Genomic DNA, 23,682 nt, shown 5'->3' on the forward strand with positions numbered 1-23,682 from the left:
ATATTCATGTTGTTACTTCTACTCTTCAGAAAGACATGAAGAGGACATGTAATAAGGACATGCTCATAGGTAACTTTTCCATCCTAGATTTGTTGCTACTTGTTGACTGACCTGATGAATTTTTTAAGCTCCTAGGGAGGCGCATCAGTTACCACTGAATCTATCGCAGATCTTCATCTCTGTCTGATGACAAATGAATTGCCTTTGTCCTCTCAGAGAAAGAAATTTAATCAGGATGTTCTTATAGCCAAGTGTTCCATGTCTATTTTGTTTATTTGTATGAGTATCTTGCCTTTATTCCAGGCAAAGTTAACGAACGAAACTCAACACTCTGTCTGTGATTAATAAAACATTGTCCCGAGGCCCAAAAGGCCAAACACCTGAACGCTTTCAGCTGTATAAGTGGTGAAAGGCGACATAATCTCCCCGGGACAAGATTTGGACTGAGATTGAAAGGCACTGTGGGAGAGGTCCAATATAAGGGAGTGGAAATTGGACTCTTCATGCTGCACTCGAATGGGCAGCAGCAGCAGGTGGGACGGACAGTCTGGAAGCATGGAGAGTGGACGGAGCTTGGCGCAGGTGATCTCAGAAATGCAGAGTGAGATCAGAAACCTGGAGAATGAAAACAAAGCACTCCGTGGGCAGCTCGGCCGGCCAACGGCTTCAGACTCAATGAAGACATGTGCATTATCTACTCAGCAGAAGGACGGGTCACAGGAAAACTCGACCCACGCCAACCTGAGACGGAACGTGTCTGCACCAGAGCTTGAAGGACAGTTCAAAGGTAAACATCTTGCGTTACTCAAACTTTAATAAGCATGTGCCACATCTTTATTCCGTGGAATGCAAACAAGTAGCTTGACTTTAAAAACATGTACAATTGCTATCAGGTAAGTTTACCTACCTGACCTGACTAAAAAAGACTTACTCATTGGTGAAGTTTACTTAGATATTACCAGGTGAAGACTGTTTACCAAACATTTTATTTTTACATATATTGCACTTTTTTGTTTTACATTTTCGCACTGTGCATATGAAACCTATTATTTAATTAGGGTACCAAAGTAGACCCCCAAGGCAAGGGTGGGCAACTTTGGCCTAGGGTGCTTCTCATTCAGCTCCCTGGCTTGTTAATCAGTATATTGTATACACAAATTCAGGCACTGGTAAGGACCCTGACTTATTACACATTGGGACACTGATAGCTCTCTTCTGGCGACATGGCAACGTCCTCGTTGTACAATGTCAGTACATGCTATATTTATAAACAACAGCAGCACAAATATCTTTCTGACATTATTTGTTTATTTAAAAATATCTCAGCAACATTTTAGTCGTAATTAATTATAAATGTTAGCTAGATTTATTAATTACCTGTCTAGCTATGTATGTTTATGCTGAAAAATAATTAAATAATGGTTTATTTTAAATAACCTTTCACATGTTATGATGTGTTTTGAGTTCACATGATTATGTTTCGTACTTCAGAATTTCCATTAAGGGAGCATAGAGAGCATCGATGCTCTCTGGTTTTCAGGGGGGATTGTGGGAATTTTTAGGGAGCAAAAGTTTCAGTGCACTTAAAGACAGCCCTTAAAATGGCCGACTCACTGATGCCCTGACTACTGAACTAGGGAGCTGATTGAGACGCACCCTAAAGCTAATCAAATACACCTGCGTGTAATTTTCAAGTAATCCTAAAGACTTTGGTTAGATTTTTCAGGTGTGCTTAAACAGGGTTGGAGCTAATCTCTATAGGACAGTTGACGACCTCAAGGGCCAGAGTCGCCCAATCCTGCCCTTAGAGCTATCATTCATGACTAATGCATTGATGATACAGAGAATGATACAGAAGTTAATACATTTATCTCTTTCAAAATCAGTAATGTAATTTTTAGTCAAGTATTGGTTATGATTGATCAAAAGGACATTATGTACATATGTTTCTGGTTTCTTTCCATAGAAAACATTATTATGACTGTGCGGAGATACTCCATATCCTCAAATTCCATGAACGGCTCTCGGAAGAAGGAGATTTTGCACAAGCCAAGAAGATATGAGGAGACTGTAAACAATAAATGGACAAAATTACATGATGGCTCACTCGGGCGTCCTTCTAGTGCCTATTCTAAACCAGACATCGAGAAATTAACCAACAGACAATCCCTTCAGGAGTATGTCAGCAAAAACAGGTGAGTTAGGCTTTAGTGAGAAGCTTTGTTTGAAATATTGATTTCCTAATTCATATGCTAATCATTATATTTAACATTTCAGAGTCAAAGTCAAGACGGTGACTTTCCTGTTGCCAGTGGATGATATTTATACCACTCGACCTGTACTGGCTGAGCACCTGCCTGAAAGGGGCACCTGTGAACTCAAAACAATAGCTGAAACGGACTCATGAGGTCCAAACTAAGGGCAGGAAAGACAGAAATGCCTGTGAAATGGATGTTTGTGAATCTGACAAAGAGGAGGTTCAGTAATGTGGTCAAACTCCGTCCCAACTCATTTAAGTCCTGTGGTGAATTAATACCTACACCTGACCTCAACACTTTGACTCCTGTTACAGATTTGGTTTCTCAAATTCATCCAGCTGAAGAAACTCAAGTCATCTCATGGTCTCGTCTGAAGACCTGGCAATCCCGCTGAGGCGTTTGGATCGGGTGTCTGTACACACAGTCTGATCGTGTGAAGTACCAGTGGAGACATGCGCTTTCCACCCACTACTATGAGTTTGCTGAAATTATTAGTATATAGCGCTTTAAATGACGAACATTACTTGTTTGAGTCATTTTGTTTTTATCTCTCCCTGAAATCTACCGCTATTTTATTCAGAGTAAGCTTGCCTAATTTTAACATAACACAGTTTACTTATAAACATGTTTAACTAAAAACTTGTGCACGCAATCCTTATACTAAAATGTATTAAAGCTGTGACACATTTGCTACATGAAAGAGAATGAAGCCAAAGGAAGGTTTACACTTTATTATTATTATTATTATTATTGAGCTAAAGGGGCTATATGTAAGCATTTTCATGTGTTAAGTGCTTTTTTATTGCCAATGTGTGAACAGCTTGTTACGAAACTTAAAAAACAAGACCTTCCCCGACTTCCTAGGTTGTCTATGAAAGCCTGTAGACTGATTTTTTTGACGTTTTTGCCAGGAAAGTCAAAAAAATGTGACTCCGTTCAACTCCGTTCCTCTCTTCCATTCAATAATGCATGAAATGAATGCTTATACAATGTTCAGGATAATGCCGAAAGAGCCGTTCTGTACTGTTATGTCAAAGGAATTAATTTAAACTATAGTCTCACATAGTCCGATCTATACAGTCTATAGTCTCAAATATACTTTATAATCAAACAATCATAAATGTGTAATTTTAATTACCTCGACATCTCTCGACATGAAGTCGGTGAATTGCAGAGCTGGTGCAAACATATCCACATTGCTATGATCAGATGCTTTCTTAACTTCTGTTTACTCATCGCTGTAATTTGTGTTGTGTGTTTATTTTGTTATTGATTTGAAAGCGTGCAGCACATAGTTACATATTCATCTAAATGTCGCTCTCAGCAGCGTGAGCCGGGATGTTCGTTAACAGTATATCATTGCAAAGGTATTCCAACTTCTTTTTAGTTCAAAGCAAAGAAAGAAAAATAACTTTGCCATCAACGTGAGTATATTGGGGCAGCGTGGCATTGAATTGCATTCAGTCTTCTTGTACGTTGTGTGTGCATGAGTGCGAGCATGAACAATAAGTTGCCGGCTACAGTTCACTGGTGTCACTAATAACAAGTGTTTCTGAATTCTACATATAGCCCCTTTAAGATCTGCCCCTTTAAAATCTGCACAACATATCAGGGCCATTGACAGTCCAGAGGCTTTGAGGCTGTAGTCCCGAAAATCTTTTTTTGGGAGATCCTGATATCAAGTATTGCTCAGGGGTTGACCTTTTATTTCTGTTAGGTTTTACTTCCCTGTTTTACAAAAAGGTAAAACAAAGACACTCATCTAAAGGCTAAAAAAGCTGAAATATTTGCAATGTAGACAATACAAAAAAAAATTTAGTACATGACTATCAGCTTGTTTTCATCTTACCATTATATTAAACACTTTAGATTTACAGTATAACACAGTGGATACATTCAAGAAACAGATCAGAATAACAAACAGAACCTCGTGTGAACATGTCTGCTGCGTTTATCAAGTGAAGGTTTCTTATTGTCAGTCTTGTTGAGTGTGCTCTCCTTTGTGAGCTCAGAGGGCAAGTCCAAAGAACTTTTCTCACTGTAAAGACTCCCATAACTCTCAGAATCTCGTGGTTTACCTGTTAGTGAACAAACAGTAGCAGTCAATGTTATAAGCAATGTCAGTGCACCCATTTGTTATCAATAAATTTCACTTTTTAAAGAGGACCTATTATGCCCCTTTTTTACATGATGTAATTTAAGTCTCAGGTGTCCCCAGAATGTGTCTGTGAAGATTCAGCTCAAAATTACAGAGCCACGCAGATGACAATTATGCACAAGATTTACTAATTTGCTGCTTCAATTTACTAAATCATGCGCACAATTTGCTATTTCATCCCTTTAATCGTTCGCATGATTTACTATTTCGTTACCTCGATTTATAAATTGTGTGCATGATTTTGCAAATAGAGGGAGTGCATTAGTAAATCATGCGCACAATTTATCCTGCATGTCACTTATTATACCATGTTGTAAATGCCCATTTTTGAGTGGTAGCAAAAACATGCTGTTTTCGTGCATGTGTCTTTAAAATGCAAATGAGTTGCTGCACTCCACCCCCCACAACCCAGAGTGAGATCTGCATGTGTTTTAAAGCTATATCAGTTTAAACGTCTAATTTATCATTTTCTGAGCGCACACATCTAAAGCACACGCACAGAAAGGCACGTTTCATGAGAATTAAACTAACTTCTCTTTCATGTTTTATTGTGCTTAAACTGTCAAATACTCACAAGGTTGTCAAAAACACACAAAGTTCACATAAACACAGTTGGTTATGTCTGTGAACATAAACAGCAGGGACAGAAATTGCATATGTATCTCTGGAGATCTGTGGAGCATTCCCTTAAAATAAAAAATAAATAAATAAAACTAATCCACTTTTTTCATTATAGTGTGGTTGTGTACACACACTGCCAATGCATATTTGTTCAAAACCATGTAAAACGGAATTTTGCATAATAGGTCCCCTTTAAACTTTTTTTTTTTAATATATATATAAAGGGGCATTATGTAACCTCTTTATATCTCTCTCAAAATCTCATTACATTTATCAGACTTCCCCATTTATTATATTTTTAATTTCTGCTGTACTGCATGGTGATACCTGTTATACTGCTTTGCTGAGGTTCAGTAAACTGTGCGGGAGGTTTGCTCTCTGTTGGACTATCTCCATATTTCATTGGAACCAATAGACAACTGTCTCCTTTCTGCAGTCTTTGGGTAGCTTTAAGAGAGGAGAAGATAGAAAGGAAGAAAACAGAAGACAGTGATATATAGAGTAACATAATTGTTTTCTGTACATTCATTTATTCATAATTATTTATTATTAATAAAACTATAATCTCTTATGGAATGATGCAATAAAATCTGTCACTTTTTTATTACAAGCATATACATATCCACTGTAAGGTACAAAATATATGTAAATATGTAAAACATATACCAATTTTTTTTTTTTTTTTTTTTTCTCAACAAAGTGTCAGTAAAAAAAAAGATGAAATGAAAAATTAGGTCAAATTAAATATTTGTGATGTTGTATTTTTATTCACTTTGCAATTTTTGCAACTGATACCAAATCTTGGGGACAGGACAGGTAATACAGGTTAAAACTCTGATGTACAATGATGTGTTCATAACTACTGTTCATGTAAAAAGAAATGCAATTATAAATACGCTAATAATATATAAGTAAAATACAATGATATATTTAAAACAATATAAACAGTTTATCTGACATATCTGTATAGTTTTTCCACTAAACAATAGGATTTCTGGCCTGATTAAGAATATATATAGTAGGACACCAATCCATATGCCATTGCTGGTAACCAGATAATAAACATATTCAACAGACCTTTTAATGCTGGCCTATTGTGAGGTAGCTGTAAAGCACAGTCTCTTCCAGAATGAGTCATCTTCCTGACTGAGTCAGCATTGTGCACCAAAAGTCCCATGATCTCACTATCTGTGACTTTTAGGTTCCTCTGTAGGAGGTAGGTTTGCATTCTTCCTTTACCTTTTACATCTATCTCTCCACGCTCTTCCATCTGATAGCCTTTATTTGTTAGAGCACTGTTAATAAGAAATCAGTCAAAGGGTTCTGATTTAAGTCAAGATTCTCCAGTCAGGTATTAATCTATGTTAAGGTTTATATATATATTAGGGGTGCAACGGTTCACATTACTCACGGTTCGGTTTGTATCACAGGTTTAGGGTTACGGTTTTGGTACGGTTCGGTATGTGCTATATTCAGGGAAAATAAGACTACTGTCACATAAAAATAAAGAAAATAAGAACAAATAATCAAACTACAAGCAACAGCAAAAATCAATACAATAGAGCAAAGATTAAAATAAAATAAGCAGTGCTTTTCAGGGTTTTTCAAGTATAACAGAAGTTTGCATGTACAGAAAATGAATAAAGTACTCAAATATAAAATAACACTGCATATTATCTTCACTGTATAAATTAAATAAAGATGAATCATTATTGAAGTTACAAAAGATATTCAGTCATTTGTTGTTTGATTACCATTAAAAACACAGGCAGTAGTTCTTTCGCTTTGAGACATAATGCACGATCCAGTACTGTTACACATCTTTTTAATTTTTTTTTACTGTTATACGTTCACTTAAGACATAACCGACTATTGCTAGGATACTCACCAAAATGGGCATGTTGACATAATTTTTGTGTGAATTTGTTCGTTCAAGTGCAAGACTTGAAAGTGAACTCAGTATTTGCGCACTGTCTGAGATAAGCCGCGCGTACACACAAATCTTCTCATAGTGCGCGCAAGTTTCTTTCGTGTCTTTGCTCATTAATGTTTAATTTAGCAAGGCTTAAATGAGTTTAGTTTAAACACAGATAGCAATGTGTGCTGTTCGTGTGTCACCTGCACGTCGCGAGCTATCAACACCCAGATGATGATGGCGTAAATGACATATTCGAGCATACACCACTCGCAGTGAACCAAGTTTACAAAGAGTGACAGATTTGATCTTCGCTGTTGTAAAGTTTTGGGAAGTCAGAATGTTGTTACAACAGAGACACGGAGGCTGAAGTAGAAGCAATACAGTTAAGTATTTATTCACATGTAGTTGAGCACAGAGTGATAACAAGCAGATGTAGCGTGATGAGAGATGAATGGAGTATAATACTGTCCTTTTAAACTTGCAGATGCTGGATGAGAGATGCAATGGAGGGAGACGATGGAGACACTCACACACACAGGTAGGTTTCACACAGGGAGACCAGGAGACGAAGGAGATGAAGGAGATCGCTGGAGCAGGTAGGTAAGTCGTTTGGGAGTCCTTAAGGTAAGCATACGGATGTCGTAGTGCGAACGAGACCGGACAGTGAGTGTGTGTGAGTGTGGTGGCTTTATGGTGCTGGTGATGACAGAGTTAATGATGTGCAGGTGGCGGTGATTAGAAGGCTGGTGATTGAGTGCGTGGGTACTGCAGTGAGGTGGAACCTGACGTGTCTGTTACAGTACCCCCCCTCCCACGGCCCGCTCCTGAGGGCCGCGGACATCGACGCCGTGGTGGTCGTCCTCTAGGTCGTGGGGCAGGTCTGTCCGGGTGATTGGCGTGGAAGTTCTGTAATAGGATAGGATCAAGGATATCATTCTTGGGCACCCATGAGCGTTCCTCGGGGCCATAACCTTCCCAGTCAACGAGGTATTCGAGCTGCCCACCACGGCGCCGGGAATCCAGGATCTCATGAACCACGTAAGCTGTGCCGTCCTCCAGGATGAGTGGAAGGGGGGGCTCGGCGGCTGCCACGTCAGGTTCTGTGGAGGGAACAACAGAAGGGTGGTGAGGTTTTAGCAGGGAAACGTGGAAAGTAGGATGAATTCTACTATACTGTGCAGGGAGTTGGAGACGGTAAGTGACGGGGTTGATCTGCCGAAGGATGGTGAACGGGCCAATGAAGCGGGGACTCAGCTTCTTGCAGGGCAGACGCATCCTGATGTCCCTGGTGGACAGCCAGACCTTCTGCCCCGGTTGATAGACTGGAGCGTCGGAGCGCCGAAGGTCGGCTGTCCTCTTGCGTCTGCGCAGGGCTCTCTGCAGTTGGTGGTGAGCTGAGTCCCATACCCTCTCGCTCTCCCGGAACCAGTAGTCGACTGCAGGGACGTTGGAGGGTTCCCCATCCCAGGGGAACAGCGGGGGTTGGTAGCCGAGTACGCACTGGAAGGGTGTTAGTCCAGTTGTGGCTTGACGGAGGGAGTTCTGTGCGTATTCGGCCCAACCCAGGTACTGGTTCCAGGAGTTCTGGTGGCCGTGACAGAAGGTACGCAGGAAGCGGCCAATCTCCTGGATCTTCCTTTCTGTCTGTCCGTTCGACTGAGGATGGTATCCAGATGACAGGCTGACGGTCACACCCAGGAGGGAGAAGAAGGCCTTCCAGACGTGGGAAATGAATTGGGGTCCTCTGTCGGAGACTATATCTTCAGGTATTCCATAATAGCGAAAAACATGGTTGAATAGCATCTCTGCCGTGGCCATAGCGGTAGGTAGACCCTCCAGGGGTATCAAACGGCAGGACTTAGAGAAGCGGTCTACCACCACCAGGATGCACGTGTGACCGTCAGACTCAGGGAGATCGGTGACGAAGTCCACTCCCAGGTGTGACCAGGGTCGCTCAGGAACGGGCAGAGGAAGTAGCTTGCCGGTGGGAAGATGGCGTGGACTTTTGGAGATGGCGCACTCCCTGCAGCCCTGCACGTACCTTCTGACGTCGTTGGCCATGTTGGGCCACCAGAAGCGTTGTTTGAGCAACGAGAGGGTCTCATTGACCCCCGGGTGACCAGTGCCAAGTGATGAGTGGGTATTGTGCAGGAGTGGAGTGCGACGTGCCCGTGTGACGTATTGCAAGCCTTGGGGGCAACCCGGCGGAGTGCGTGTGGAGGCATTGGAGGAGGGAATGGTTTCTTCAGACCACTGGATAGGGTTCACGAAGATAGACTCCGGCAGGATCTTTTCAGGCTCTTCGGGCTTTTCCTCAGGGGAATGGATATGAGACAGAGCATCAGCTTTAGTGTTCTTAGAACCAGGACGGTAAGAGATGGAGAAATTGAATCTCGAGAAAAACATGGCCCAGCGAGCTTGGCGAGGGTTGAGTCTTTTGGCAGCCTTCAGATATTCGAGATTTTTATGGTCAGTGAGAACTTGAAACGGATGAGTAGCCCCCTCCAACCAATGCCTCCACTCCTCGAGGGCAAGCTTGACGGCCAGGAGTTCGCGGTCACCGATGTCATAATTGACCTCCGCCGGGTTGAGCTTGCGGGAGAAGAAGGCGCATGGATGGAGTCTACTTGGCGTCCCCTGCTGCTGTGAAAGGACCGCTCCCACTCTGGTGGTGGAGGCGTCCACTTCCACGATGAATGGTAGATCCGGGTTAGGGTGGACGAGGAGGGGAGCGGTGGTGAAGGCTCTTTTCAGGGTCTCGAAGGCGTTGGTGGCAAGTTGGGACCAGGACAAAGACTTGGGCTGGTTTCGGAGTAGGTTGGTGAGTGGACTGACGATGGTACTGTAATTCTTGATAAATCTGCGGTAGAAGTTGGAGAAACCTAGGAATCGTTGGAGTTCTTTGATAGTTGATGGAGTGGGCCAGGACTGGATAGCGGTGACCTTCCCCTCGTCCATCCGGATGCCACTGTGGTCAATGATGTATCCCAGAAACTGGACAGAGGTTTGGTGAAAGGAGCATTTTTCAGCTTTTAGGAAGAGGTGAAACTGCTGTAAGCGTTGAAGGACCTCCGCAACGTGGTGGCGATGTTTGGCCAAGCTCCGGGAGTAGATGAGGATGTCATCAATATATACCAGAACGAACTTGTGGAGAAACTCCCGGAGCACCTCGTGAATGAAATCCTGGAATAGGGAGGGGGCGTTGACCAGGCCATACGGCATGACGAGATATTCATAGTGTCCGGTGGGTGTGACAAAGGCGGTCTTCCACTCGTCCCCCTCACGTATCCGGATGAGGTTGTACGCGCTGCGGAGGTCCAACTTCGTGAACACAGTGGCACCGCGGAGATGTTCCAGGGCCGCTGGGACGAGGGGAAGTGGATAGCGGAATTTGACGGTGATCTTGTTGAGGGCACGGTAATCGATGCAGGGCCTCAAGCCTCCGTCCTTCTTTGCCACGAAAAAGAAGCTTGAAGCAGCAGGGAAAGTAGACGGGCGGATGTATCCCTGTTCGAGTGCCTCTTTGATGTATTCCTCCATGGCCTTCTCCTCCGGTAGTGATAGGGGGTAGATGCGTCCCCTAGGCACTGGTTCACCCGGTAGCAGATCGATGGCACAGTCCCATGGCCAATGTGGAGGAAGTTTGGAGGCGCGCTGCGGGCAGAAAACATCACTGAAGGGGGCGTAGTCCAGGGGAACATCCACGGAGCATTTCTCGACAGGGCTTTCGATAGAGGTGGCGTTCAAGGAGAGAGACTTGGAGAGTGGAGACTTTGGAACAGGAAGCGCTGGGAAACAGTCGGGAAAGCAGTGATCGCCCCACTTCAGGACTTCGCCCGTGCGCCAAGAGATGGTGGGATTGTGTTGTTCTAGCCACGGGCGCCCTAGAACCACGTCAGCGGTGGATTCCTCCAGAACCAGCAGATGTACCTTCTCGGAGTGCAGGATGCCGACACAGAGTTGAAGAGGCCCCACATAATGACGGATGTTCTTACGGCTCAGGGGTTTGCCCGTGATGGAGTGGATTTGATAGCTAGTCGGAGACGGGGAGACCTTGAGGTTGAGTTGTCGGCAGAGGGCACCAGAGATGAAATTTCCTGCTGACCCTGAGTCGAGGAGCGCCACCACTGGAACAGAGGTGTTTGCAGCAGTAAGGATTACAACAGTAGTGAGTGGTTTCATTTTTTGGATAGAGGGAAAAATTGCACTCACCACGGGCCGAGGAGGACGGGTTGGGCATGTGGAGATGACATGCCCCGGTAATCCACAATATAAGCATAAGTTCAGGGTCAGCCTTCTTTGCCTTTCATTTGTGGTGAGACGAGAATGATCAATCTGCATGGGTTCGGTGGCTGGTTCTGGAGGGCTGACGGGTTCGGACCGACGGAGGAGGTTGGTGATGGTTGACTGGCCCTGGTGCTCTAGGAGACACGACTGCATACGGGACCCCACGCGGATGGCGAGTTGGATAAAGCGTTCAAGTCCAATGGAGTCCTCGTATGCAGCGAGATGCAGCCGCATATTGGGTTCCAACCCCTGACGGAATGATGTGATGAGAGCTTGTTCATTCCATCCGCTGGTAGCGGCTAGCGCTCGAAACCGCAAGGCATATTCGTTAACAGAGAGATTACGTTGTTTTAGATTGTAGAGTTTCTCACCAGTCGATGAATCCGTCAGAGGTCTCCCGAAGACCTCCCGGAAGTGAGAGATGAACGCCGAGTATGATCTGACCACAGGGCCTTTCTGAGTCCACAGAGAGTCTGCCCATTGCAGGGCCTTACCTTGCAATTGCGAGATGATGAACGCTATTTTAGCCGTGTCGGTGGTGTAGAAGTGCGGCTGCATCTCCAGGACCAGTTCGCATTGAAGAAGGAATCCGCTGCATTCCTCCGCCGATCCAGAGTAGGGCGCCGGTTTGGCCATGGGACTGGCGGTGAATGCTGGTGAGGGAGCGGTGCTGGTTGGTGCTGGAGTGGAAGCGTTGCTGGAGGAATATGACGATAGCTGTGGTGTGAGTGCTCGGCGCAGCGTGTCCACGAGCTCTTGAAACGGGTCGTTGGTGCTCATGCTGTGAAGTTGTTTCGGTCCGGTCTTCTGTTACAACAGAGACACGGAGGCTGAAGTAGAAGCAATACAGTTAAGTATTTATTCACATGTAGTTGAGCACAGAGTGATAACAAGCAGATGTAGCGTGATGAGAGATGAATGGAGTATAATACTGTCCTTTTAAACTTGCAGATGCTGGATGAGAGATGCAATGGAGGGAGACGATGGAGACACTCACACACACAGGTAGGTTTACACACAGGGAGACCAGGAGACGAAGGAGATGAAGGAGATCGCTGGAGCAGGTAGGTAAGTCGTTTGGGAGTCCTTAAGGTAAGCATACGGATGTCGTAGTGCGAACGAGACCGGACAGTGAGTGTGTGTGAGTGTGGTGGCTTTATGGTGCTGGTGATGACAGAGTTAATGATGTGCAGGTGGCGGTGATTAGAAGGCTGGTGATTGAGTGCTTGGGTACTGCAGTGAGGTGGAACCTGATGAGGATGTCATCAATATATACCAGAACGAACTTGTGGAGAAACTCCCGGAGCACCTCGTGAATGAAATCCTGGAATACGGAGGGGGCGTTGACCAGGCCATACGGCATGACGAGATATTCGTAGTGTCCGGTGGGCGTGACAAAGGCGGTCTTCCACTCGTCCCCCTCACGTATCCGGATGAGGTTGTACGCGCTGTGGAGGTCCAACTTCGTGAACACAGTGGCACTGCGGAGATGTTCCAGGGCCGCTGGGACGAGGGGAAGTGGATAGCGGAATTTGACGGTGATCTTGTTGAGGGCACGGTAGTCGATGCAGGGCCTCAAGCCTCCGTCCTTCTTTGCCACGAAAAAGAAGCTTGAAGCAGCAGGGGAAGTAGACGGGCGGATGTATCCCTGTTCGAGTGCCTCTTTGATGTATTCCTCCATGGCGTTCTCCTCCGGTAGTGATAGGGGGTAGATGCGTCCCCTAGGCACTGGTTCACCCGGTAGCAGATCGATGGCACAGTCCCATGGCCGATGTGGAGGAAGTTTGGAGGCGCGCTGCGGGCAGAAAACGTCACTGAAGGGGGCGTAGTCCGGGGGAACATCCACGGAGCGTTTCTCGACAGGGCTTTCGATAGAGGTGGCGTTCAAGGAGAGAGACTTGGAGAGTGGAGACTTTGGAACAGGAAGCGCTGGGAAACAGTCGGGAAAGCAGTGATCGCCCCACTTCAGGACTTCGCCCGTGCGCCAAGAGATGGTGGGATTGTGTTGTTCTAGCCACGGGCGCCCTAGAACCACGTCAGCGGTGGATTCCTCCAGAACCAGCAGATGTACCTTCTCGGAGTGCAGGATGCCGACACAGAGTTGAAGAGGCCCCACATAATGACGGATGTTCTTACGGCTCAGGGGTTTGCCCGTGATGGAGTGGATTTGATAGCTAGTCGGAGACGGGGAGGCACTGGTTCACCCGGTAGCAGATCGATGGCACAGTCCCATGGCCGATGTGGAGGAAGTTTGGAGGCGCGCTGCAACAGAGACACGGAGGCTGAAGTAGAAGCAATACAGTTAAGTATTTATTCACATGTAGTTGAGCACAGAGTGATAACAAGCAGATGTAGCGTGATGAGAGATGAATGGAGTATAATACTGTCCTTTTAAATTTGCAGATGCTGGATGAGAGATGCAATGGAGGGAGACGATGGAGACACTCACACACACAGGTAGGTTTACACACAGGGAGACCAGGAGACGAAGGAGATGAAGGAGATCGCTGGAGCAGGTAGGTAAGTCGTTTGGGAGTCCTTAAGGTAAGCATACGGATGTCGTAGTGCGAACGAAACCGGACAGTGAGTGTGTGTGAGTGTGGTGGCTTTATGGTGCTGGTGATGACAGAGTTAATGATGTGCAGGTGGCGGTGATTAGAAGGCTGGTGATTGAGTGCGTGGGTACTGCAGTGAGGTGGAACCTGACGTGTCTGTTACAAATGTGTATTCATCGACTGAAATATACATTATCCGAACTCTGTCTGTTTTACAAACCATATTAGCCTATAGATTCATCATCATTCGAGATGGACCGCGGTGCAAGTGCATGCCAAACCGTAAGTGGAGAACCGTTGCACCCCTAATATATTTAAATATATATAATATATACTATATCTTTAGAGTTTTTTTTGAAGTAACTGTAAAACAAAGGACATATTTTCATGCTTCTCACTGATAAACACTGGGACTAATGTGGATTTTGTCAGGCAGGCCATGACTCTCCATCCGGGAAGCCGTGTTAACTGTGTCTCCAAACAAACAGTAACGAGGCATCTTCTCACCAACCACCCCTGCCAAGACTGGCCCACTGTGCAAGCCCACCCGAATCTGAGACACAAAACCCCACTTTAATAGAAGTACATTTAAAAACAGAGAGTATAAATAAGACTGACATAACTTATTGGCAAAAATCAATCCAACTCTTTCCTTAACCCACAAAACATCTGGGCCCGTATTCTTAAAGCTTCTAAGAATCCTCTCCTAATTTAGCTTAAAAACTTCTACGTAGGAGTCTTAGCTTAAGCAATTCGGAACCAATCTGAGAGCAACTCTGAGTGAGGAAAAGACAAAAACTTTTATTTAATTTAGGAGGCAGGGGTGACCCCGTTGCTACCTATGACACATTTTAAGACTTTTGAAGACTGTGTTTGGTAGTTTGAATGACTTTTTTCTTCACTAGGATTTTTAGTTAATTTTAAAAGGAAACACCCACATTTCTAATAATTTTCTTAGAATTTTGTCACTAGGAGCTAATCATTGCAGTAAGATTTTTTTATGAATACGGGCCCTTAAGTTTTATGAAATTTTAGAAAAGCAGGTAAGGCTTGAGATTACAGATTGAAACATTAAATCTGAAGTATTAATCAAAGATAGCCTGCATCACCTGAATAGGGCCACCAGTTACAGGGTTAGTGACTTCTTTTGCAGCTATGATCATGCCTAGGGCGAAGTTGGCCACACGCTCAGTGTGACTTGACATTGGGATTGGCACACCACCAACAACCATGTAAGCATCTCCAATTGTCTCAACCTGCCGAACACATTTTGTAACACATAATAAAATAATTGTAAAGATGATGAATCACCAAAATGAATAAATTTAGTCTTACATTTAAGAAAAATCACTAAGGCTCACCTTGTAAACATTGTGTACAGAGGTAAGACGGTCAAACTTCAGGTACATAGAATTGAGCATGGAAACAATCTGGATGGGTTCACACTCAACGCAGATATTTGTGAAAGTCACCACATCACTGAAGAGGATGGTGCACTCTTCAAACTCACCTAAAAGAAAAGCACTGTAGAGTCAAGATTTGACTATAGTCCTGGTAAGGCAAAAAATGTAATTATAATGAAGTGACTTATGTGTGTGTGATTGGGTCTATAAAATCTTTTTGTATGATGCACTTCAAAGTCGTATGTGTCTAGAAGCTTTAGGCAGAGATGTAAGGGCTTGAGCTTCTGAAATCTCACATTAAATATGCAATACTCTGTAATGGAACAAAAAAGATCCAGTAATAGAACAGAAAACCACGCTTTGCATAATATAAACACCATAAAGTAAACATTCTCATAATTCATCAACAGTATTTCATAATCAATTTTCATAAATGTGCAGTATTCATTAATTGTGAAACGAGACAGTAGAACATGCAAAACGTTCAGAGCTCACATTTATTGAATCATAGCCTTTTTTAATCACATTAGTCTGCATCACAATACTTGTATGATTTTTTGAAATCATTAAGACTTGTTATACCATTTAAGACTTTTATGACCTTAAATTTAAATTTAAGACATCATAAGAATTTTTAGGGACCTGAACTCAAATTGCGGTATGACCAGTACCCTCAGGTGGCATACAGTATGACTGTGGAAATATACACTAGAAAAATACATTTCATTCAAAACATTATCTTATTAAACTTCCCATGTTTTATTTTAAATATATGATTACAATTTTAATATATGTTTATGCATCTAAAAGACATATTTTGTAGTAATGTTCTCTTTAACGTTATGACATGCTGAAATAATCACTTAATTGACTGTGACTGTGGTCTCTTGTTTGTTTTGGGTAATTGTTAAGTAAAATGCTTTTCTTACTGAGTATTTTTGTCTTATTTAATGTTTAAATGTCTAAAAGATACCTTTTTTATACAAGAAAATTACATAAGATATTTAATCTTTTTTTGCTAAAAAATAGTAAAATGATCTGCCAATAAGGTAAGAAAATTATTATTATTGTAAATGGAAAACAAAATGTTTTTCTTACCCCATTGGCAGATAATTGTACTTGTTTTAAGCAAAATGCAATTTATTTAGTTTTTTTTTTTTTTTTTTTACTCTGTGTGCACTTGATCCAGCTCTCCTATGTTTTTGAGTTCACCCAATGTTTCAGAAGACCTTACTATTTTGGATCAGCAATTAGGTTAATCCAGCTCTGTCAAAGCAACTTTTCCACTTTTGCACCCTCTGTTTGCCTAGTCGCGGCCATGGAGGCCATCTCTGAACCCTTTGTCTGTCCTGTCATGACCAAGAAGGCTGTCTCTGAACCCTCTGCCTGTCAATTAACGGTCAAAAAGGCCATCTCTGAACCTTCTACCTGTCCAATAATGGGCACGGTAGTGGTCTCCGGCTCCACTGGCTCCACCAAGGTATTCAGCTCCGCTGGCTCCACCTTGGTCTTCAGCGCCACCTTAGTGGTCTTCAGCTCAGCCTCCTCCGCTCTGGTTCCCTGCTCTGCCCTGGCCCCCTGCTCTGTCGCACCACCCTGGCTCCTGCTGCGCCTTGGTATCCAGGCCCTCTCCCAAAGTATGGGCCTGGCCCTTTGTCTCTACTCCAGATCTGCCTACACTCCACCACAAACCTGGTCTCTTGTTTTTGGAGCAAGTCCTTGGATCCAGGTCTCCCCTTTTCTGAGTTCAGCCAACATAACCTATTGTCAAGATTGCCCTGGAAAACCTTGGCTGCATCTCAAAGCTGAAAAATGCTGCCTTCAGAAGCTGCATACTGAGTTGGGAAGGCCTCATGGAATGTCTGAATCCAATATTTGCTATCTTGCTTACTGAGTTACATTCACCTGGTCTGTTTTTGAAGGCAGCACAGATTTATCCTTCACTGTCTTAGATTAGTGATGGTTTCACTTTGAACTACTCTTTTGTATGAATTAGGAATAAAGAGTTGTCTCAGAATGTGATTTGTTCATTGTTTTTGTATCCATGTACTGTATCATCCTTTCATTCATGAACAAAATCACTTTTACATAGCCTATACAGCTATATGACTATGATATTTTATTATGACTATTATATATTTTTATGTCCCACTTTAATGGCAAGTTAAAACAAGCTCCCAGAGATGGAAGATCAAATATAATACGTTCAGAGCATATGGCTGTCACACATCAAAAGAAAGGGAGGTGAACTGATCATTTCTGTTACCTGTACATAGTCTATGCAGCAGTTATCTGAAAAAATAATGAACAACTCAGACAAGAGGACAAACAAGTGAATACTCAGACAGCAGTGCAACAAGTCACAGCTTGAGATACTTTCCTGATCCTGTTCCCCTCTTTCTCTGTCTCTCAATTGCTCTTTCAGACACATATGTTGAACCTTGCTTTGCATTTGTACTTTTTATTCTGACAGTCTATGCAGGGAGTTCATTTTGGGTAACTTGAGAGGTGGTTGTGTAATTACTGAATCATAAATTAATGAATCAAATGAGAACCTAGCACCTTATAACTGATAATTTAAATGGAATGACTGCGTAGCTTTAATTAAAAATACAAAATTGGTGTATTGTGAGACACACTTCTATTGTCTCACCACTTGAAACCTTACTCATTGCATTCTCTGCTCGCCTAACCATCCATCCCTACATTTGATTCACCTGCCTCCACTCTCTTGCCCTCTTTCAGCTGGTTGGCAACATGTTTGGGCAGCATGGCATAGAGAAGATTTTCCGTCTTCTGCCTTTCTTCCTCAAGGTGTTTTGAGAGATGATGCAGCTCTTCCTTTTTCCGTTCTAGCTGGTTGGAGAGCTCCATCTCCGCTAGACGCTGCTGGTTAAGCAGGATCAGATCACGTGTAGCGTCATGTGGAGCAATATCAGAGAGGTGCATGCAGTGCTCCTCTAGCTCCTGCAAGCTGCGAAGTAATGGTGAAGCTAGGTACAGCATGCAGCACAATGGAGGCATCCATATCATTTGTCCTGGGAGAAGGAAGTAAGAAAAATATTAGGAGAGAGGTATAAAGGCATTTTACATAGAGGGATACAGAGAATGTTCAGTAAAGGGCTAGTTACAGTCTGAAGTTAAAGATGAGACACCACATTTTAGTATGGTTAAGTTACTAAACCACACAGTCATTAGAGAGGCTCATTTGATATTCCTTAAAGCTACAAAAGGGTGTGAGGTGGACATGGGTGTGAAAAAGGGGGAAATGACATTCAGAATTAATGAAAACAGAAATTAATTCTAATAATTGTATTAATTCATGTTTGTCAAAGTGTATATTATATAAACCTGGAAAATAATTATAAGATAAAATAATCAAGTAAACAGATTGTACAATATGTGCATTTGATCAAAAATACATTATATTATTATAAGTTGATAGTTCAGAATGCATTCTTTTAAGACAGTAGTTCCCTTATGAATAGGAACTTCGACACTGCATCATGGCATTGACACCATGGGAATGCTTCTGTGTAAGCTGGTGTCTGCATAGCATGTCAAACACACTATAAATAAATTCCTGAGAAACACACCATCAGCTTCTTTGTCTTCAGGAAGTCACTTGTATATCCTGAGGTGTGTTGGTCCACACCATAACATCATGTGCCAAAAAAGAAATAGGCAAGGCAAGGCAATTTTATTTGTATAGCATATTTCATACACAATGGTAATTCAAAGTGCTTTATACACAATACATAATAATAAAAATAGAATGTATAAGAAATAAAAATAACAGTAAAAAAAGATAATACCACTATCTGGATGGAAGAGTTAGGAAGTTTCATGGAGTTTTTTGTTGTCTGTCAGAGAGGATCTAAACGGATCTATATATCAGAGCGGATCTAAATGGATCTTCCTCACCCTGGAGGGATAACTGTACTCAACTCTGTTGTCCGTCAGAGTGGATCTAAATGGATCTATCCATCAGGGCAGATCTAAATTGATCTTACTCACGCTGGAGGGATAACTCAACTTTTCTGTCCGTCTGTGCCTGACTGTGAGGATCGGCAGCATGACTGTGAGGATAGGCAACATGAGCCCACCGCAGACCGCGAAGAGGACTTTGCCGCGACGTTCGAGCCAGCGCCTACGACAGCGACCGAGCGGGACATCGCCACGGAGCCTGAGCAACGCGGGACTGACCAGATGTGCGAGCCGGCTGTACCATCCGTCGCCAAGGGGATCTTAGTGGAGTACGAGGGTATGGAAGTGAGCCCCACCCAACCCCCTGCCACTGAGAGTGAGTTTTTGGTCAACCCTGGAGAAATTTTTTTCGGATTTAGAAGAGGTGAATATACAACCTGTTTTACTACAGTCTTTGGCCCCTCCCAGCCTCCCTCTATCACCACCTCTTCAAAATTCTTTTGGGACTTCATATTCTGAAGAACTGTTTAGCACGCTCCAAACTCCTCCTCTGTCACCAGCCACGCCTGCTATCCAGTCGTCACTGTCTCCCATCAGCCCCTCAGTTTCACCATCTCCTCTCAGTGGTAGGGTTCCACCTCGGGATGGACGTGAGGAGCCTGGGGCTCCGCCTCCAGCCTCAGAGCTCTTCACTCCCCCTTGACCCGTCGACCAGGCTCCTACACCTACACTCCTTCCTCCCTCGCCATCAGCAAGTACCATCGGGCATTTGGCCTTGCTGGGTTCCCTCGGCACCTGGGTCAGACATCGCCACGCCTCTGCAACGGACTTACGGGCCAGTCGCTGCTCTCTGGCCCTCCACCCCTTCTGCTCAGGCTCCACCTCCGCCCTTGGTCGCTCCAGCTCCACCTCTGCCCTCTGGATACCCGCTTCCACCTCGGGGGGTCGTCGCTGCGGCTCCGTCGTGGTCGCCAAGGTCATCGGGGTCATTTCAAGTCTTCGGCGTTCCGGCATGGTGGGCTCCTACGCTCATGTCATCGCCTCTGCCGGTCGTCCCCATGGTGATGTATGGAAATACACCACCATGGCTCCTCCCGTCAGCGACACCGCCATGGGGCGCAGTCTTGGCTGTGTACTGGATGGTTTCGCTACTTCCTCTGTTCAAGGCTCCCCTCTGGACTTCACCACCACCTGCACCTCCCTGGTCATCATCACCTGCATCTCCCTGGTCACCATCACCTACACCTCCCTGGACTCCTGCTCTTCGCATCCTCCCGCATAGCCGTCCACCTCCTGAACCGCCTCCTACATTATCTGCTCCATCTCTTCTTCTTCTTCCCCTCTCAACGACGCGAGGACGTGCCTTTCCGGGAGGGGGCGATATGTTACATGTACACTCTGTTCTGGATTCATTTGGACTTGTTGTTGTTCCATTTCCCACCACCAGTTAGTCACCATGGCAACTGATCACCACCATCATCACACCCAGCTGTTCCCAATTACCCTCCTTGTTATCCCGTGTATATAAACCCTGTGTTTCTAGTCTTGTGTTGTCCGGTATTGTTCGTACTATGTTGCTGTATTTTCCTGTGGATTCCTGTTTCCTTCCAAGTAAAGACTTATTCTGACTCTATCTCCTCGTCGTGTTCTTAGTATACCAGCAATCGTAACAGTAGCTGTGCGTTTAAACAGTACCCTTACAGACAAATCTTCCTAGACTAACTCTGTCAGAGCTCCATCCAGGGATAACAAATGCTTACTTCCTAATTCCCCCAGCTCTTTCAACCAGACAGCAAGATTTAAAATGCATTAAAAGTCAGAAATAAAAAGATGACATAAATGATTGATATAAAATGCATTAAAAATTAAATAAAACAAGAAAAAGAATAAAAAGACAATACGTATAAAAAATTATCTGCAAACAGTTCAGACATAGCACAGTGCTCAATCAGTAAATGCAGAGATAAAAAGATATGTTTTGAGTCTGGATTTGAATGTGGCTACTGTTGGAGCACATCTTATTTCTTCTGGAAGCTGGTTCCAGCTGCGGCTGGTGTAACAACTAAAAGCAGACTGTCCTTGCTTTGAGTGAACCCTTGGTATTTCTAATTGACTTGATCCTGATCTGACTGATCTGTTAGGTTTATATTCTATGAGCATATCTGCAATGTACTGAGGTCCTAGGCCATTGAGTGATTTATAAACAAGTAACAGTACTTTAAAATCAATTCTAAATGCAACTGGAAGCCAGTGCTAGGACCTGAGGACTGGTGTGATGTGTTCATATTTTCTGGTTCTGCTCAGAATCCTGGCAGCAGCATTCTGCTGTCTTATGGTCTTTTTGGGAAGGCCAGTGAGGAGTCCATTGCAATAATCCACCCTGCTGGTGATGAAAGCATGAACAAGTTTCCTTAAGTCTTGTCTGGAGACAAAGCTTCTAATTCTTGCAATATTTTTGAGATGATAATATGCTGATTTAGTTATTGTTTTACATGGTACTGAAACTCAGGTCTGACTGCAAAATCACACCAAGATTCCTGACTTGATTTTTAGTTGTTTGACCCCTAGAGTGAAGGTATGTGTTCACTCTGAGGACTTCATCTTTGTTTTCAAACGCAAAGACTTCAGTTAACTGAAGGAAGTTTTGGCACATCCAATTTATAATTTCATCAATGCACCAGCACAAGGAGTCAATGGGGCTGTAGTTGTTAGGTGATATGGCAAGGTAAATCTGGGAGTCATTTGCATAGCTGTGATTTGCAATTTGGTTCTTTCTCATTATTTGGCTCAGTGGCAGCTTATATAGGTTGAACAGGAGGGGTGCAAATATCGAACCTTGAGGGACTCCGCATGTCATGGTTGTCCACTCAGACTTATGTTCACCGATACTCACATAATATCCTTTCCCTTCTGACCTGAACCATTTAAGAACCATCCCAGAAAGCCCAACCCAGTTTTCCAGCCTGTCAAGAAGTATGTTGTGATCAACAGTGTTTGACACTGAGGTCAAGTAGTACCAGCACTGATATATTACCTACAAGTAGTACCAGCACTGATATATTACCTGTATTAGTGTTTAGGCGAATATCATTTATTATTTGTATGAGCACTGTGTCTGTGCTGTGATGCGGTCAGAAACCAGATTGAAAGTTGTCAAAGTATCCATTCAAATCTTAAGAATTTGTTCAACTGATTGAAAACAACTTTTTCAATGATTTTGCCAATGAAAAGGAAAATTTGAGATTGGTCTGTAGTTGCTCAATATGGTGTTATCCAAATTGTTCTTTTTTAGGAGGGGCTTAACAGCTGCAGTTTTCAGGGATTTTGGAAAAACCCCAGAAAGAAGTGAGGCGTTTACCACTTCTAGGAGATCTTCTTCTAAACAGTTAAACACACTTTTGAAAAAAGATGTGGGAAGTGTGTCAAGGGCACAGGTTGATGAGTTAAGGTGCTGTTCTGTTTCTTCCAAAGTTTTACCATCGGTTGCTTCGAAATCAGACATAATAGCTACTTTCTGAGGTTGTGATCTTGTAACAACTTTCCTCTTATAATTATGCTAGGGTGCCAGACAGATTAAATACTGTCAAAAATATTTAAAGGATTGTCAGTCCAGTCAGAAGGAAAGTGCACAAAGGACACATGTATAATTGTCACCTAACATGTATCCATAATGTTTAAAGAGTAAAACAAGGAAGCAAAAACCCCAAACTTTTCACTCAGAAATGCAAATTTTCATTATATTCATCACACCACATATCACCATTCAGTAACAATAAACACAAGCATAAACAGCAATTTCAACAGTAAAACTTAATCATCTCAAATCCCTTTAGCACAGTTTAAATAGTCTGGATGTTAACTGAATGCACAAGGAAAAAAATTGGGGAAACAGTCATAGTCACAAGTTCATCATTCACTGCACTTGATTGAACACAATCCGGTGCTTCCCCCGTGTGTTTAAAGGAAGAGTAACGTTAAAAAAAACAGTCAAAGTCAGTTTGATTCCACAATAACTGTGCTTGATCATTATAATCCTGTTACTCACGCTCCACTGATTTTTCAAGAGTAAAGAGTAGCTCCAAATCAGTTCCATGCCGTAGTTTATCTTCAATGATTACTCCATTAACTCCATTAACAATACAATCACCTGTTCTATTCTGAACAGATCAATCTATTCTGCATTGTCTTTTCATATTTTGCACTGCTGTTGAGTTTCTCCAAAGTGCTTTTTGTCTGCCACTCTTCTTCCTGACTTTCACAGGAGCAATGTTATCAGAAACATTCTTTACTTTTGAGTTAAAAGAATCAAGGAGAAAATCAACAGAGTCTGCAGATATGCTTGGTGTTAAAGATAAAGCCTTCATAAACAGCACACTATTGTTCTCATTTAAGCATCGCTTTTTGACCGAGATAGATCTAGTTTCAACAGTAGGAGAGATCAATAGATCAAAGAAAATACAGAAATGATCAGATAGCGCTACATCCTTAAAGGGATAGTTCATCCAAAAATGAAAATTTGATGTTTATTTGCTTACCCCAGTGCATCCAAAATGTA

The 23,682-nt window shown here is 43.2% G+C and overlaps 2 protein-coding genes across 2 annotated transcripts in view; one reads left to right on the forward strand and one right to left on the reverse strand.

Annotated features, from left to right (window-relative positions):
* Nucleotides 1-516: 516 nt before the first annotated feature.
* On the forward strand, nt 517-2,407 carry LOC137004238 (putative coiled-coil domain-containing protein 195). The gene is made up of 3 exons (XM_067364425.1): nt 517-787; nt 1,967-2,195; nt 2,278-2,407. Exons 1-3 carry the CDS (start codon nt 517-519, stop codon nt 2,405-2,407), a joined length of 630 nt encoding a protein of 209 aa, XP_067220526.1.
* Nucleotides 2,408-4,166: 1,759 nt separating this feature from the next.
* LOC137004239 (guanylate cyclase soluble subunit beta-2-like) overlaps nt 4,167-23,682 on the reverse strand; it is a 28,723-nt gene continuing 9,207 nt past the window's right edge. Inside the window, exons 9-15 of the mRNA XM_067364426.1 lie at nt 17,918-18,238; nt 15,159-15,307; nt 14,907-15,053; nt 14,196-14,350; nt 6,115-6,332; nt 5,365-5,484; nt 4,167-4,336 (exon numbers count right to left, since the gene is read on the reverse strand). Coding sequence (XP_067220527.1) covers nt 4,167-4,336; nt 5,365-5,484; nt 6,115-6,332; nt 14,196-14,350; nt 14,907-15,053; nt 15,159-15,307; nt 17,918-18,238 — 1,280 coding nt within the window. The remainder of the gene's footprint in view (nt 4,337-5,364; nt 5,485-6,114; nt 6,333-14,195; nt 14,351-14,906; nt 15,054-15,158; nt 15,308-17,917; nt 18,239-23,682) is intronic.

This window comes from Chanodichthys erythropterus, chromosome 17, assembly GCF_024489055.1.
Source record: "Chanodichthys erythropterus isolate Z2021 chromosome 17, ASM2448905v1, whole genome shotgun sequence".
NCBI classification, from domain to species: domain Eukaryota; kingdom Metazoa; phylum Chordata; class Actinopteri; order Cypriniformes; family Xenocyprididae; genus Chanodichthys; species Chanodichthys erythropterus.